Source organism: Anguilla rostrata, chromosome 11 (assembly GCF_018555375.3).
Source record: "Anguilla rostrata isolate EN2019 chromosome 11, ASM1855537v3, whole genome shotgun sequence".
Classification (NCBI taxonomy): domain Eukaryota; kingdom Metazoa; phylum Chordata; class Actinopteri; order Anguilliformes; family Anguillidae; genus Anguilla; species Anguilla rostrata.
Window position 1 is genome coordinate 25,606,647 of NC_057943.1, and position 11,985 is coordinate 25,618,631.

The following is an 11,985-nucleotide window of genomic DNA, read 5'->3' on the forward strand; positions in this document are numbered from 1 at the left end:
GACAAAGTGTCCCAACAGGACACCCACTTCCAGAAGCTTCTCCGCTGACAGTTTCCAGGAAACCGGGACATGTAACAGAGGACCTGCGCCATGCCTCCAAAACGAGGAGAGGAACAACCGAAAAGTGTGTTTTACTTACAAAAAGATACATGATTACAAGTCATAGGTACACTCACGACAACGCGGCTCTTACAGAGGTTAAAACTGCACGTTCCTACTGCTATGTTAATAAAAATGGAGGAAAAAAAAACCTTGGCTTGCAGAAAAAAAACTGAAAATTACAAAAGCATTGCTCGTTTTCTTCTTTTTGTTTTTTTGTTTGTTTTTTTTTGTTTTTTTAATGCTCTCAATTCCAGCTTGTGTGTCCCTAAAATAAAACGAGATAAAAATGGTTTTTGGTGAATTCGTCGGTTATTTCTCAACGGAGGAAAATAACCCGCTTTCACACGAACATTGCCGAAACGTTGTTTTCTTTTCTTTTCTTTTTTTTGATTCTGCTGCGGATAACCTTGTTTAAACAAAAGGATAAAAAAACCAAACGGAACCAACGAAAGGAATATGGTTAAGTACGGAGCGCTGTTCCCAGTCCCCAGTGGTCCATAGCGAGCCGCCCGGTCCTGTTCTGGTTCCCGGCTCGTTACCCTGTCTTCACGCAGTAAAGGTCTTTTAATGTCTTCAGCTCCTCGATCAGCGTCTTGTTCTGGTTCTCCAGCACGGCCACCCGGTTCTCCAGGCATTTGACGTACTCCTTCTTCTTCCTGCGGCACTCGCGCGCGGCCTCCCTTCACACAGGGACGGAGGGACGAAGGGAGGGAGGAGAGAGAAGAGTGTCAGAACTGTCATACAATTGGCCAGTGCCATCACCTGACCACCCACCCAATGCGGGTAGATTATGTCAGCGTTGGGTAAACGGGACCAATATACTGGACACACTATTCTGCAGAAATCAAACTGCCAAAACAATCCCTGAAATATGCATGGAAGTTCACGTGGTTCAGCAATCACAAGCAAAGCTTTAGAATACAAGACTCCAACTCCCACAAATCCTTCTGTTCGTTAGGCTACTCTGATTGGAAGTGTCTGCGGTCTGCTTTGTCTGCTACAGCGGTATCGAGCGGTAACCTAATGTTAGCTAATATATTTCTGTGAAAATCATAGCCAAAATTATCTGACGTTAGTCAGCTGACGAAAAAGATGTTGCAACAAAAAAAACCTTTTGAAAAGAGGAAGACAAATTATAATGTTGCAGGAGAACAAAGCGAGGTTAAAAATAGAAACTGTGTTTTTATAAGAAGTGGAAGCTTGATAAAAGCAAGTGTTGCGGATTGGCTGACTGCCATCTGTATGCCCCCAAAAACCAATCATTTTATAACAGCACAAAAAATCTTAAAACTGGAGGCAGTCAGAGGCCACAAAGTGTCCAGGGGAAAAAAAGACTAAACATTGTAATTGCTATTGGTTGTTCAAGTAATCGCACTGTGACATTTTTGCACTAAAACAAAGATGGAAAAATGTTTTACAAAGCATGCATGTGGTTCATTTTCATATTGTGTGACAAAAAATGTATCATTTTTTCATCCACCAGACAGTGTCCCAGTTTGTTCCAGGCTCTCAGACCCTATCTCAGTATTACCAGCTCATCCACACAGCGACTGCTGTAGGCCCGGGTCTGCGGGTGTGTGTGCGTGCAGCAGATCACCAGGATCTGCAAAAACACCTCATACAGATGCATGCGTGCAAGGGATCTGAAAGTGCTCTAAGCTTTAGTGTGTCTTCTACACATGCTGGAAGGAGGAGATTCTCTGTTTGTCAGGATTCCGTGGCGATGTGATTTCACAGACCAGTGGTGTGTCTGTAGTTTTTGGAGAGGGAACGGGGCAGGGCGTAATGTGTTCGACGGGGTGGGGGTGTGGGGGTTGGGACTGAGGAGGTGATTGGGGCCGGGTGGGTCTGGCTTACAGGGGAGACAGCAGAGCAGGGTGCAGTGGGGTGGGGGGTTCACCTGTTCTTGGCTAGCCGGATCTCCCTCTTCATCTGCGGGTCGTCCGACTTGGTGGCCTGGGAGGAGATGTTGACGGGGGAGGTCATGACCACGGTCTGGGGCAGGGAGCTGGCGTTGGACGTGGTGCGGATCTGGAACGTCTGCATCTCTCCGCCCGCACCTACGGGACAGCCACACCGCTCAGCTCAGCGCATCTCCATGGAGACCGCCGGCTTCCCAAGCCTTCCTGATTTGGCCATTGCTATGGAAACCGGCGGCAGGTGCCAAACTCGAGTCCCACGGGGCCAGAGAAGATTACCGAGAGCCCCCCAGCTCAATTCACACAAATCCTTAACGAGCACAGAGAAATTCAGCAGCACGCTATGGAAAACACGCCTCGATTAATCAGGCCTGCGTGCCTTTCCGGCCCACAACCGCCATCTTAACCGGGTATCCTGAGACCACGGGGAGGGGCTTCGCTCGTCAAACATGTCCCTGATATAACGAGACACGCCCACCTCAGGCTGATTGGGCCTGTGAGTCACCCGCTGCTTTTAAGGGCGCGGGCTTTGTGCACACATTACCTCAGCTTAGCACATGCTAGTGACTCTCATTCAGCCTGCTGCACGACCGAGCCTTCTCTCGCCGGCTCAGCAGCCCGATCGACACCAACACAAAACTCAACGAGCTGCACTCACTCTGAACCACCACCTGGTTGCTAGGCACCAGGATCTGCTGTCCGTCGGGCGTCTGGGCGTACTGCAGGATGGTGGGGCCGGCCTGCGTGGTGCCCGAGTTGGTCATGGTGAGGGTCTGCACGCCCTCCGTGCCCGGGCTGGCCAACTGAATTGTGCCGTTGGGCGTGATGGCAACTAAGGAGAATAAAGAGAGAGAGAGATCATGCATTTATTCACAGCATTTAGCAGACAAAGAATGCAAATTCATCAACATATATGTGTGACCAAAACATGTAAAGAAGATATTTTAGTTCACTTCCATCTGTAGTTCCTGGGCAGGCTTAAGAGATTAAATTACCCTAATTAAACTTATGGTGAGCATTGGTTCGGCGTTAAGGTCTTACTGTACTGGCCGCTGCTGGTCTGGTAGATGGGAGTAGGGACGGTCATAGCAGTGGTCACCGTGGATGAAGGGTTCTCCTCCTCTCCCTCGTTTCGAGAAGTCAGCTCCTCCGCAGACAATTCGTTCAAAATTTTCCTGTAGGGGCGACATAACAGTGAGTTAATATGACCAGCTAAACACAGGCCTGCCAACATGGACCTAACGATAAAATCAACAACAAAAAATACAGTTGATAATAGTAATTAAGATTAGTATTAGGCTGTTTTTCATGGTTTGGGCTAGGCCCCTTAGTTCCAGTGAAAGCAAATCTTAATGCTACAGCATACAATCAAATTCTAGACAATTCTGTGCTTCCCCAACAGTTTGGGAAGGCCCTTTCCTGTTTCAGCATGACAATGCCCCTGGACACACAGCGAGGTCCATTTAGAAATGGTTTTGTCTAGAACAGTGTGGAAGAACTTGACTGGCCTGCACAGAGGCCTTACGTCAACCCCATCCAACACCTTTGGGATCAATTGGAAAGCCAACTGCAAGCCAGGCCTAATCGCCCAATCAGTGCCCAACCTCACTAATGCTCTTCTGGCTGAACAGAAGCAAATCCATGCAGCAATGCTCCAACATCCAAAATAAAGCCTTTCCAGAAGAGTCGAGGTTGTTCTGGCCGTAAAAGGGTGAACAAACTCCATATTAATACTGGACGTCTGGTGTCCATATACTTTTGGCCATGTAGTGTATATACATTTGCTACCTTGACTCACTTTAGAATAAAATTAAGGCTAAAAACATATCTGGAAAAAATTCATTCATATCTTTTCAATTACGCAATATGGAATTGACCTTCCTGTTTCTCTTTCACTATTTTTAACAAATGGGAAAAAAACTTAAAAAAACAAATGGGAAATCCTGCCAACTAAAAACCCTTCCTCCCTGGGCTATACTGCAGCCAATTACGCATCAGCCCATGGGACTCCTGGCTGGGTCCAAGTTCGACCCAGGCTGAGGAAGAACCTTATTCTATTTAGCCTAACATGAGCCTGAAAAGTAAGCACCACAGTAAAGCCCATATTCTGTCTTTAAAAAGCACAAAAGAAGAGCTGCATCGGTGCAATGATGTCACAGGGGTATCATGTTGTCATGGCAGCGGGTCTCAGTGGGAGGTACCTGTAGGATGGGCGTCTGGCCAGGATCTCGCGGGACTTGTGGGCGGAGCTTCCACTGTCGGAGGAGTCCTGGGAGTCGTCGGTGTCGGACCCGCCCTGCGTGCACAGAGGCGTCCGGTGAGAAGCCAGGCCAAGGTAACGGGGACAGGGCGCGCGTGCGCAGAGGGGCGTGTCTTACCTGCACATGCTGCACCTGTGGAGACTGAATGACAGACTGGGCAGACTGGATCACCCCCTGCACCTGGAACTGGCCTCCGGGGAGCTGAACCAACGTCACCGGAGAGCCCCCCAAGGACATCTACACGAAACACACCAGCACAAATATAAACAATGCAAAATACACACAGAAATGCACACCAACACAAATACATATGCACAAACACACACCAGCACAAATACATACACACGCAGACAGTACACACACACACACACACAAAGAGAAGGAAATGGAACAGATGGCATCATTATAAGTCATAAACCTAGACTACACCCCACCCCCAGCACACACAGGAAGGGGCCAGGGCATTTCCAGTACGGGTGCAGAACTGCCCTCTCCAGTGACGAACAGGTAGACTGCCTCAGGCAACACATTCCTGACAACATCAACGAGCAGGCACGGCAATTTTAAAGAGCCCCTCCAAAAACTCCCTCTCCTCCAGCCCATTCCTCAGCACTGGGGCCGCTGTGGGAGATCCGGGTCCGAACTCCAGTTCCACCTCTTAGCGTACCCCAGCTCGCCTCCATGCAGCTACGGCCCAGGAAAAGAGGTTGCCGTGAACGCGTCAATGAACAACACGACGGCATTAGCCTCACGGCGTTTACACTGCGATCTGCGTTAAATCACGCTCCTTTATAGTTCTCAGCAGGGCAGAATGAGCCGCTGGGCGTGTTTGCACCACCACTGTTCCACCAGTAGGAGTCTCACCTCAAACTGAGGCACAGTACCGCTGCCCTCTCTGCGGTCTGCACATCGCAGCCAAGCAGCCAAAGCCGGGCTGCGTTTTTGAAGCTCACTTCCTTGTCTTGCTGCAAGACGTTGCTCACCAGCGCCAGCACGGTTGGCTCCAGTACAGGCGTTTCACCCGTTTCAGTGCAAGTCAATGGTAATAATATGGCCAATCCTTTTTTCCACAAGAAAATGTAGTCGCAACAATTGTTTATCTTCATCTTCATTCTTCATCTAATGTCTTCCCATGTGCCGACTTATGCTATTGTGTTATTTGGACAAGACTGTAATATTTTGCGGACGAATCAGGGACAGTGTCTCACGACCAGACTTCATGTCCCTACTGCGCAGTCTCTGGCTCCAGTTTGTACAACATGGTGGCACCCACAAACCGCACCCCCCAGGCTTCAATGCTTTTCACCAAGCCCATGGAGACTCAATGCATGATGTCACAGTGATTTGTCCATATTTGTCTACAGTCAATGACCGTAACACACAGACAGACGGCACTGACTCTCTTTCTGCCTCACATAAATACACACCCAAACTCATTCATGCATACATACACACACACACACTCTTCTCCACCCAGTCTCATCTTTATCTCTCTCACACACAAATACACAAGCGCACGGTTACCTGCTGGGCTATTTGTGAGATCTGGGAGGCGCTGATAGTGGTTGGGATGGTGATAGTCTGTGTTTCAGTGCCATTGCTGTTCTGCTGCACCTCCTCCATCCTCACTGTCAACACACCAATCGCAGAATAGACACAGCATCAACACACCAATCACAGTGCAGACAAATCATTACCATACCAAACACAAGCCAGCGCACCAATCAAAAACCAGACCAGACATCAACATAACAATTGCAAAACAGATGGCAGTCAACCGCAGTCAGCCCAAACAAACTGTTACTAACAGTAATGATCACACCTATACAGGTACACATGTAGACTCTTTCTCTCTCTTAATCTCTCTCTCACACACACACCAGTATCCATGCGCATCAAGCCCCTTCGGTTGCCTCACTCTGTCAAGCTGATCTAATACAGCTTAAATTGGGAGTAAACAAATGTGCCTGATTGGTTAAAGTGAGGTACAGGGTTCCATAAATGCTGAATGGGAAGGTGAATGCACAGTCAACCACGGTGCCTATGAATAATGTCTGGTAGATTTGCCATTTCGGAAGGAATTCCTGGCAGAATATACATTTCGTGTTACCTCAGTGACTCACGTAGTAAGAAACCTTTTCAAGAAGCCCGTTGAAAGCACAGGTAAATGCGCGTTTTATTTCGATCATATAACGTCATAATCTGGGCTTCTTTGGCAGACAGATGACGTCACTCGACTTCGCTCTGTGCGGGTGGGTGTGAATGTTTTTTACATTAGACAGACAAGCCAGTCATGAAATTGCAAACCACTTCGCGGAAGCAGCACGGGGCGAGACCGGATTTGAAATCGATTTGAACCACGACGGAGCAAAAGGCGCTTAGTCTTCGCATTTCACTGGTCTCCGTTTGCTTCGTACCTACTTCAACCGCAGAGTCACGGTTGCCTCACTTGCCTGCAACCAGGCAAAGTACCAACAAAGCCACAGATATTCTGATCTCTGACATTGATGGCGCTCGACGGTACCGCACTAGGCATAATTGAAAAAGGCAATGTTGCAACAGGGAAAAAATTACATAATGGACATTTCGAAATCCTTGAAACACACTGATATGCCTCAAAGACATGTAATAAGCACACGCACATAAAAACATTATGCTGCTGGGGGCAATGGCTTTAGACTGTTATTATTTACAGCCACGTGGGCGGGCACACCCCCTATAGCAATCACATATAACGTGGATAACTTGGCGATCCAATTTCCATTTCAAAAATACAATCCAGTGAAGGATAAAATAAGAAACATAGAGGAAAGCTGGGTGGCTAACGAACAAGCTATATGGGCATAGGAAACCAAATGTTATTAGCCATACCTGCTATGGCTATAGCTACTCATGTATTCTCGAAAAGCAGAAACTTCACAGCAGGTGGTGATACATTACAATACAGTGCGTTTAAATAGCGTGCTAAAATGGATACCCAGGTGTCACGAACTAATGATAACATAATCAGCTTTATATTACAAAGATAACTAACTGCAAGTGCAAGGGACGGGTTTATTTCAGGTAACTGACATATTCTAGTATAGGCTACACAATAAACAATCCCCTTCCGTTGCTGCGAATCTGTCTACATTCGCTAACTAAGAAATCAAGGCTAGCTTAGATTAATGTACTAAACATACGTTAGCCAAAAGTGACTACCAACCGTTACCAATGGTAACCGTCTGAAAGATATATTTAACTTGTAGCGCGCTAAATAATTTTTGCTAACAATTTAACAGCCGTGTTATATTTTCAGTGTCATGGGTGTTTAGTAGCTCACTGGAAATCGTGTGCTACTCGCTAACTTAGCGGCAGTTATTATAGCTAATGTTACCGCCGCTACCCAGCTAGTAATGTTCGAGGTACGGCTGGCCTGAGGATGTCCCTGGATCAGGGCGTAACTACCAGTTAGCTAACTGTACGCAACAATAGATTTCGGAAATACGGTTAGCGGACATGCTAACTAGCTAGCTGCCTTCCAATGCACTGTTTGTGATTTCACTGTTTAAAAAGAACACCTGGCGCGCTGTAAAGTGAGGTATAGCTAACGTTAGCTAGCGAACAAACTCCATGTTCTGCTAAGCTGGTTGGCTAGCTAAACCCAGCTAGATAATGTTAGCTGACTGGCTACTTGGAAAGCTAACTAGCTGCTCATATCTCTAACTCCACGAAGCACAGCTAACAAAGTTTTTCTGTCTCATCACCGAATGTATTTGTTCAGTGTGGCGGTGCGGTATCCGAGTCACTGGCACGCAAGTCACCGCGTCAACAGACGTCAGCGATACGGAGAGCCATTAATACACCTTCTTCCACAGCCACCGAGTGGAGAACCGCCATTACGAGGAGCACAATGTTGCGCGAACAGCCAGCGAAGAAACACGATTTTTTAAAAGATTACCTTAAAATCCCGTCCCAACAGTTCCTCGATGCAGCCTCTTGTCGAATGATAAGCGGTGTTTAATATCCAAAATAGCTGTTCTGTTTACCAAGCAAACAGGAAAAAGGAGGGAAAATTTTTTTTTTTTTATTATGATCTATAGCTTGCAACCATTAAAAAAAACCAAAAGCGATTTTTTTAAAGGGACAGAAGCTAACGTTATGGTGTGCTCCGCCTCTCTTAGGACACGTGATCTATTCTCTCTCGGCATGACGTAGACACCACGCCTCTTTCACCCCGAAGGGATAACAAGTTTAATAATCTGTGATTGTCTGCTTAAACAATTTGACAAATATACAGGTCAGATAAACGTAAAGATTCTACCGTGTCGCGTGTTCAGATCTAGCGATATATTTAATGTTAGAGAAAGCTGTAGAATTACCATGGTCCCATTCAACCAGAAATGGCATTCTCAGCCTACGACTCTGCTCTTACTGTACATACGTTATTTGAATATTAAGCTAATAGTCTCGACATAGACCAATGTCTGTTCTGCATCCATTTCATATTTTAGTAAATTGTACCCGAAATATTATTTGGAACGTTAACAAAAGTTTACCTAGCACCAATACAAAACATTAACAACTTTTCATTTTAATCTATTAACATTATATTCGCAGTTAATTTGTAGTTGTGTAAAACAAATGCTCCCAAACAGTGTAGCAGCTATTATTATTTACTTAGCCAATGCCGCTTTATTTTCAAGAGGAATTGTTTACATAGTATTAATGCTACATATGTATTTATATGGACTGTGCATGAAAGGTGTTAGAAACGGAACGAACATCATTTGCATCAGATAGGTGTAGAAACATAAATTAGCATTGTGAGCTTCGTGATAGCCTGATTGAGGAGACAGAAAAGGAAACATGCACACACTTAAACAAGTGGACATGTCAGCAGTATTGGGGGATTTGCACCAGATGTTTGCAGATAACAACCTGCTTATAAATAACAAGCTACTGTAGAATGAACGACATGTTCGTCTTCTATATTTTGCTCAATACTATGGTGAACCATTACCCACAACAATGATGAACACTTTATAACCATAGTTTATCCCTCTGTCTCTCCTCAGAACTACACTACAACATAGATCAAACTAATGATGTCCCCAAATTATATAATCACTGAAGCCCTGGTTTCTCCCAGTTTTAAAACTATTTTTCATGAAATATATATATATATTTGCTCATATAACTTTCCCTTGTATTTATATTTTGCACCCTTATTCTTTTCTATAACTTTTCACACATACCGTATCAGGAGGACAGGAAACATTTTAAATGGACATTAGGTTTTTTTTTGTTTCGTTTCTTTTTTTACAAAAAAAGAATATATATATATATGCACGGTCCAGTTAGCTCCTGTAAATTCCATAAGCACTTGGTTGTCTTAGTGTGACCCCAGCCCCATCAATCCAAGCCTTCACTTGTGCCACGCCCAACTGTGGCACATCCAGACCTCTTACTGTTATAACCAGGGCCATCAGTTTGTCTCCATCATGTGACCTGCAGGGATTTAAACTTGTTTATCAATGGTTATCCTCCAGGGGTCCCCACAGGCACTCCAACATCATAGTACAATTTACTTTTTTTTGCCATTTTTCTCCCATTTCTCTACAATTTAGTCGTTAAACCAATTCCCTGTGTGTATCACAGTCCTGGTCGATACGCTATCCTCTGTTGGTCTGGAGAGGGTGTAGACTACCACCTGCCCCCTCCAATACATTACAATTGACTTTTTAATTGAGACATTTATAAAAACAGTTAGTTGATCTAATATGGGGAGAGTCAGGAAGGAAAGTGAACATGGATGGAAGTTCAAGAGCTATGAAAAGCATGTCTTTGAGCCTGTGGTGCTTACTCCTGGTTACAGAGAGCTGCAAGGTCTGCTTGCTTTTGCTTTGACTCAGAACTTGAGTAGCACAGCAATTGTTTGATTAAAGTAGTTGATTGCAGTTAACTCTGGTGACCTGGTTTCTTGGGTCTGAATTGGTCACTGATCTTAAGAAAAAAACAAAAACCAGCATACTCTGCATCTCCAGGACCAGGATTGAGTATCACTGCTGCAAAAAGAAAAATGCATCTTTTTGGATAAGACTGGTGTCCAGTCTTGTCCTAAAAGGGATGGGGTGGATGCAGGTTTTTATTTTAGCCCAGCACTAAGCCACTTGATTCATACTTACAGTCTTGATCCACGAATTAGCTGAATCATTAATTAATTTATTTATTATTCAAGTTAAATGTTATATAACTGCTCTCATTTTAATAATGTGGGAATTTGCCACTGCTTCTAACAAAATTTATCATGCAGCATGTCCATGGTAGTAAGTAATCAAACTGAATTTAATACCTGACTGTCACTTTGCTGTCAATCATCATCTGTGTTTAGAGGCAATGACTTTATCAACTTAGATTACTGAGATGGAGCAAATGGGATAAAAGTTTGAGAAGGGGCTTGACAAAGAGGCTACTGTGACCTCTAGCTGGCAGAGGACTGAAGTACAATGCAAAAAAACAAGGGGAGACAAATTGGTGGCCCTAGCTATGACCACACTATTCCACAAACATAATCTGATCTCGCTGAAAAGGTGAATTCACAGTGGCCAAGTTTTTCTATGTCAAAACAATGGACATTGTTGCAAAATAAAAGCATTTTATTCATTTTGCAATTGAAATATAAAACAGTAATTATCACCATGTTTACAAAATCAAAGGGTGAGCAATGACAGGGTAGTAATGCAGGTAAACCAATTATTATTTTTGAACTTTTCAACAAGAAATATTACACCAACATCGCTGTTCAAAACTGTCAGTCCATCTCCACCTCATCACTGCATTCATCTTAAAATGTATTATTCTTGTTGTTACAATAATTATTTCATAAGAACATGTATCATCAAATAATATATACACAGCAAGTATACACGCTTAAGTTGATGGACGTAAGCCATGTTAAAGACGTCGTGATTCCTTGCTCACACGGGATGTGCAATTTAGAATTCCACCCTAGCTGGGGATGAACATTTATATTTTCCGCTTATTAATACACGTTTTAGATACACACACTTCCTGCTTAGCGCAAGCCTTTTGAGATAAGCTGCAGGAGTTGTTTGCATAGTGTATATTGACAAATTTTAGGCCCTGCCATTGTAGCTCGCAAATGGACTGCAGCATGCAATATCAACCCTTTCCTTCAGTTAAGGGTGTTTGCACTCGGAAACAACGGACATGTCCTTTTTTTGATGACACAGACATGCGTTTACACAAGGATTGCAATGATAACTTTCTTTTGATTTGCCTCAGTCATCCAGGACTTTCCTGGCCTACCAACTGGAGAGGTGTCAGTGGCCATTTTGTGCTTGGTTCTGTGTGTGCTCAATTGTGCAGTCATCTTGGACCTTCACATGTGAAACCCAGCAGCAGCAGTAATGCTGGGAGTCTCATCCTCTGTTTGAGACTATGCCCCCTGCAGGCGGAATCAGGAAGTCCAACAAATGTCCCTTTTGCCTGGATGTCTTCGGCCTCCTGTGTTGAACTGCACAGATCCCAGGAGAGTGAACATTACATTAATAAATGACCACAGTGGAGTATCTTTCGCATGTGGACATGGTCACTTTTGCTCATTTTAGCCCTGCAGCCGAATGGAATAGGTTTTTATTTTTTGGACGGGAGGGTGAAGGTAAATTCCATACCAGTGTTAGACAATAATGAAGGCCCGT

The 11,985-nt window shown here is 44.6% G+C and overlaps 1 protein-coding gene across 2 annotated transcripts; it reads right to left on the reverse strand.

Moving 5' to 3' along the window:
* Positions 1-115: 115 nt before the first annotated feature.
* Positions 116-8,434, reverse strand: atf1 (activating transcription factor 1). Of its 2 annotated transcripts, none has more exons than XM_064298995.1 (8): positions 8,223-8,434; positions 5,807-5,910; positions 4,400-4,519; positions 4,223-4,317; positions 3,063-3,196; positions 2,680-2,853; positions 2,003-2,162; positions 116-782 (listed from the first exon to the last, which is right to left on the reverse strand). In XM_064298995.1, the coding sequence occupies exons 2-8, from the start codon at positions 5,903-5,905 to the stop codon at positions 638-640; spliced, it is 927 nt and encodes a 308-aa protein (XP_064155065.1). In that variant the 5' UTR covers positions 5,906-5,910; positions 8,223-8,434; the 3' UTR covers positions 116-637. The 2 variants fall into 2 exon arrangements, with proteins under 2 accessions (XP_064155065.1, XP_064155066.1); XM_064298996.1 differs by lacking the exon at positions 8,223-8,434 and adding an exon at positions 8,029-8,155.
* Between the last annotated feature and the right edge of the window lie 3,551 nt (positions 8,435-11,985).

What these genes read in the sequence shown, in the direction of transcription:
- atf1 (XM_064298995.1), bottom strand. Translation starts at nt 5,905, where the DNA reads ATGGAGGAGGTGCAGCAGAACAGCAATGGCACTGAAACACAGACTATC. An exon ending in CACAGGTGCAGCATGTGCAG is followed by an intron (nt 4,318 to 4,399) that starts GTAAGACACGCC and finishes CTGTGCACGCAG; the next exon opens with GGCGGGTCCGACACCGACGA. An exon ending in GCCAGACGCCCATCCTACAG is followed by an intron (nt 3,197 to 4,222) that starts GTACCTCCCACT and finishes TCGCCCCTACAG; the next exon opens with GAAAATTTTGAACGAATTGT.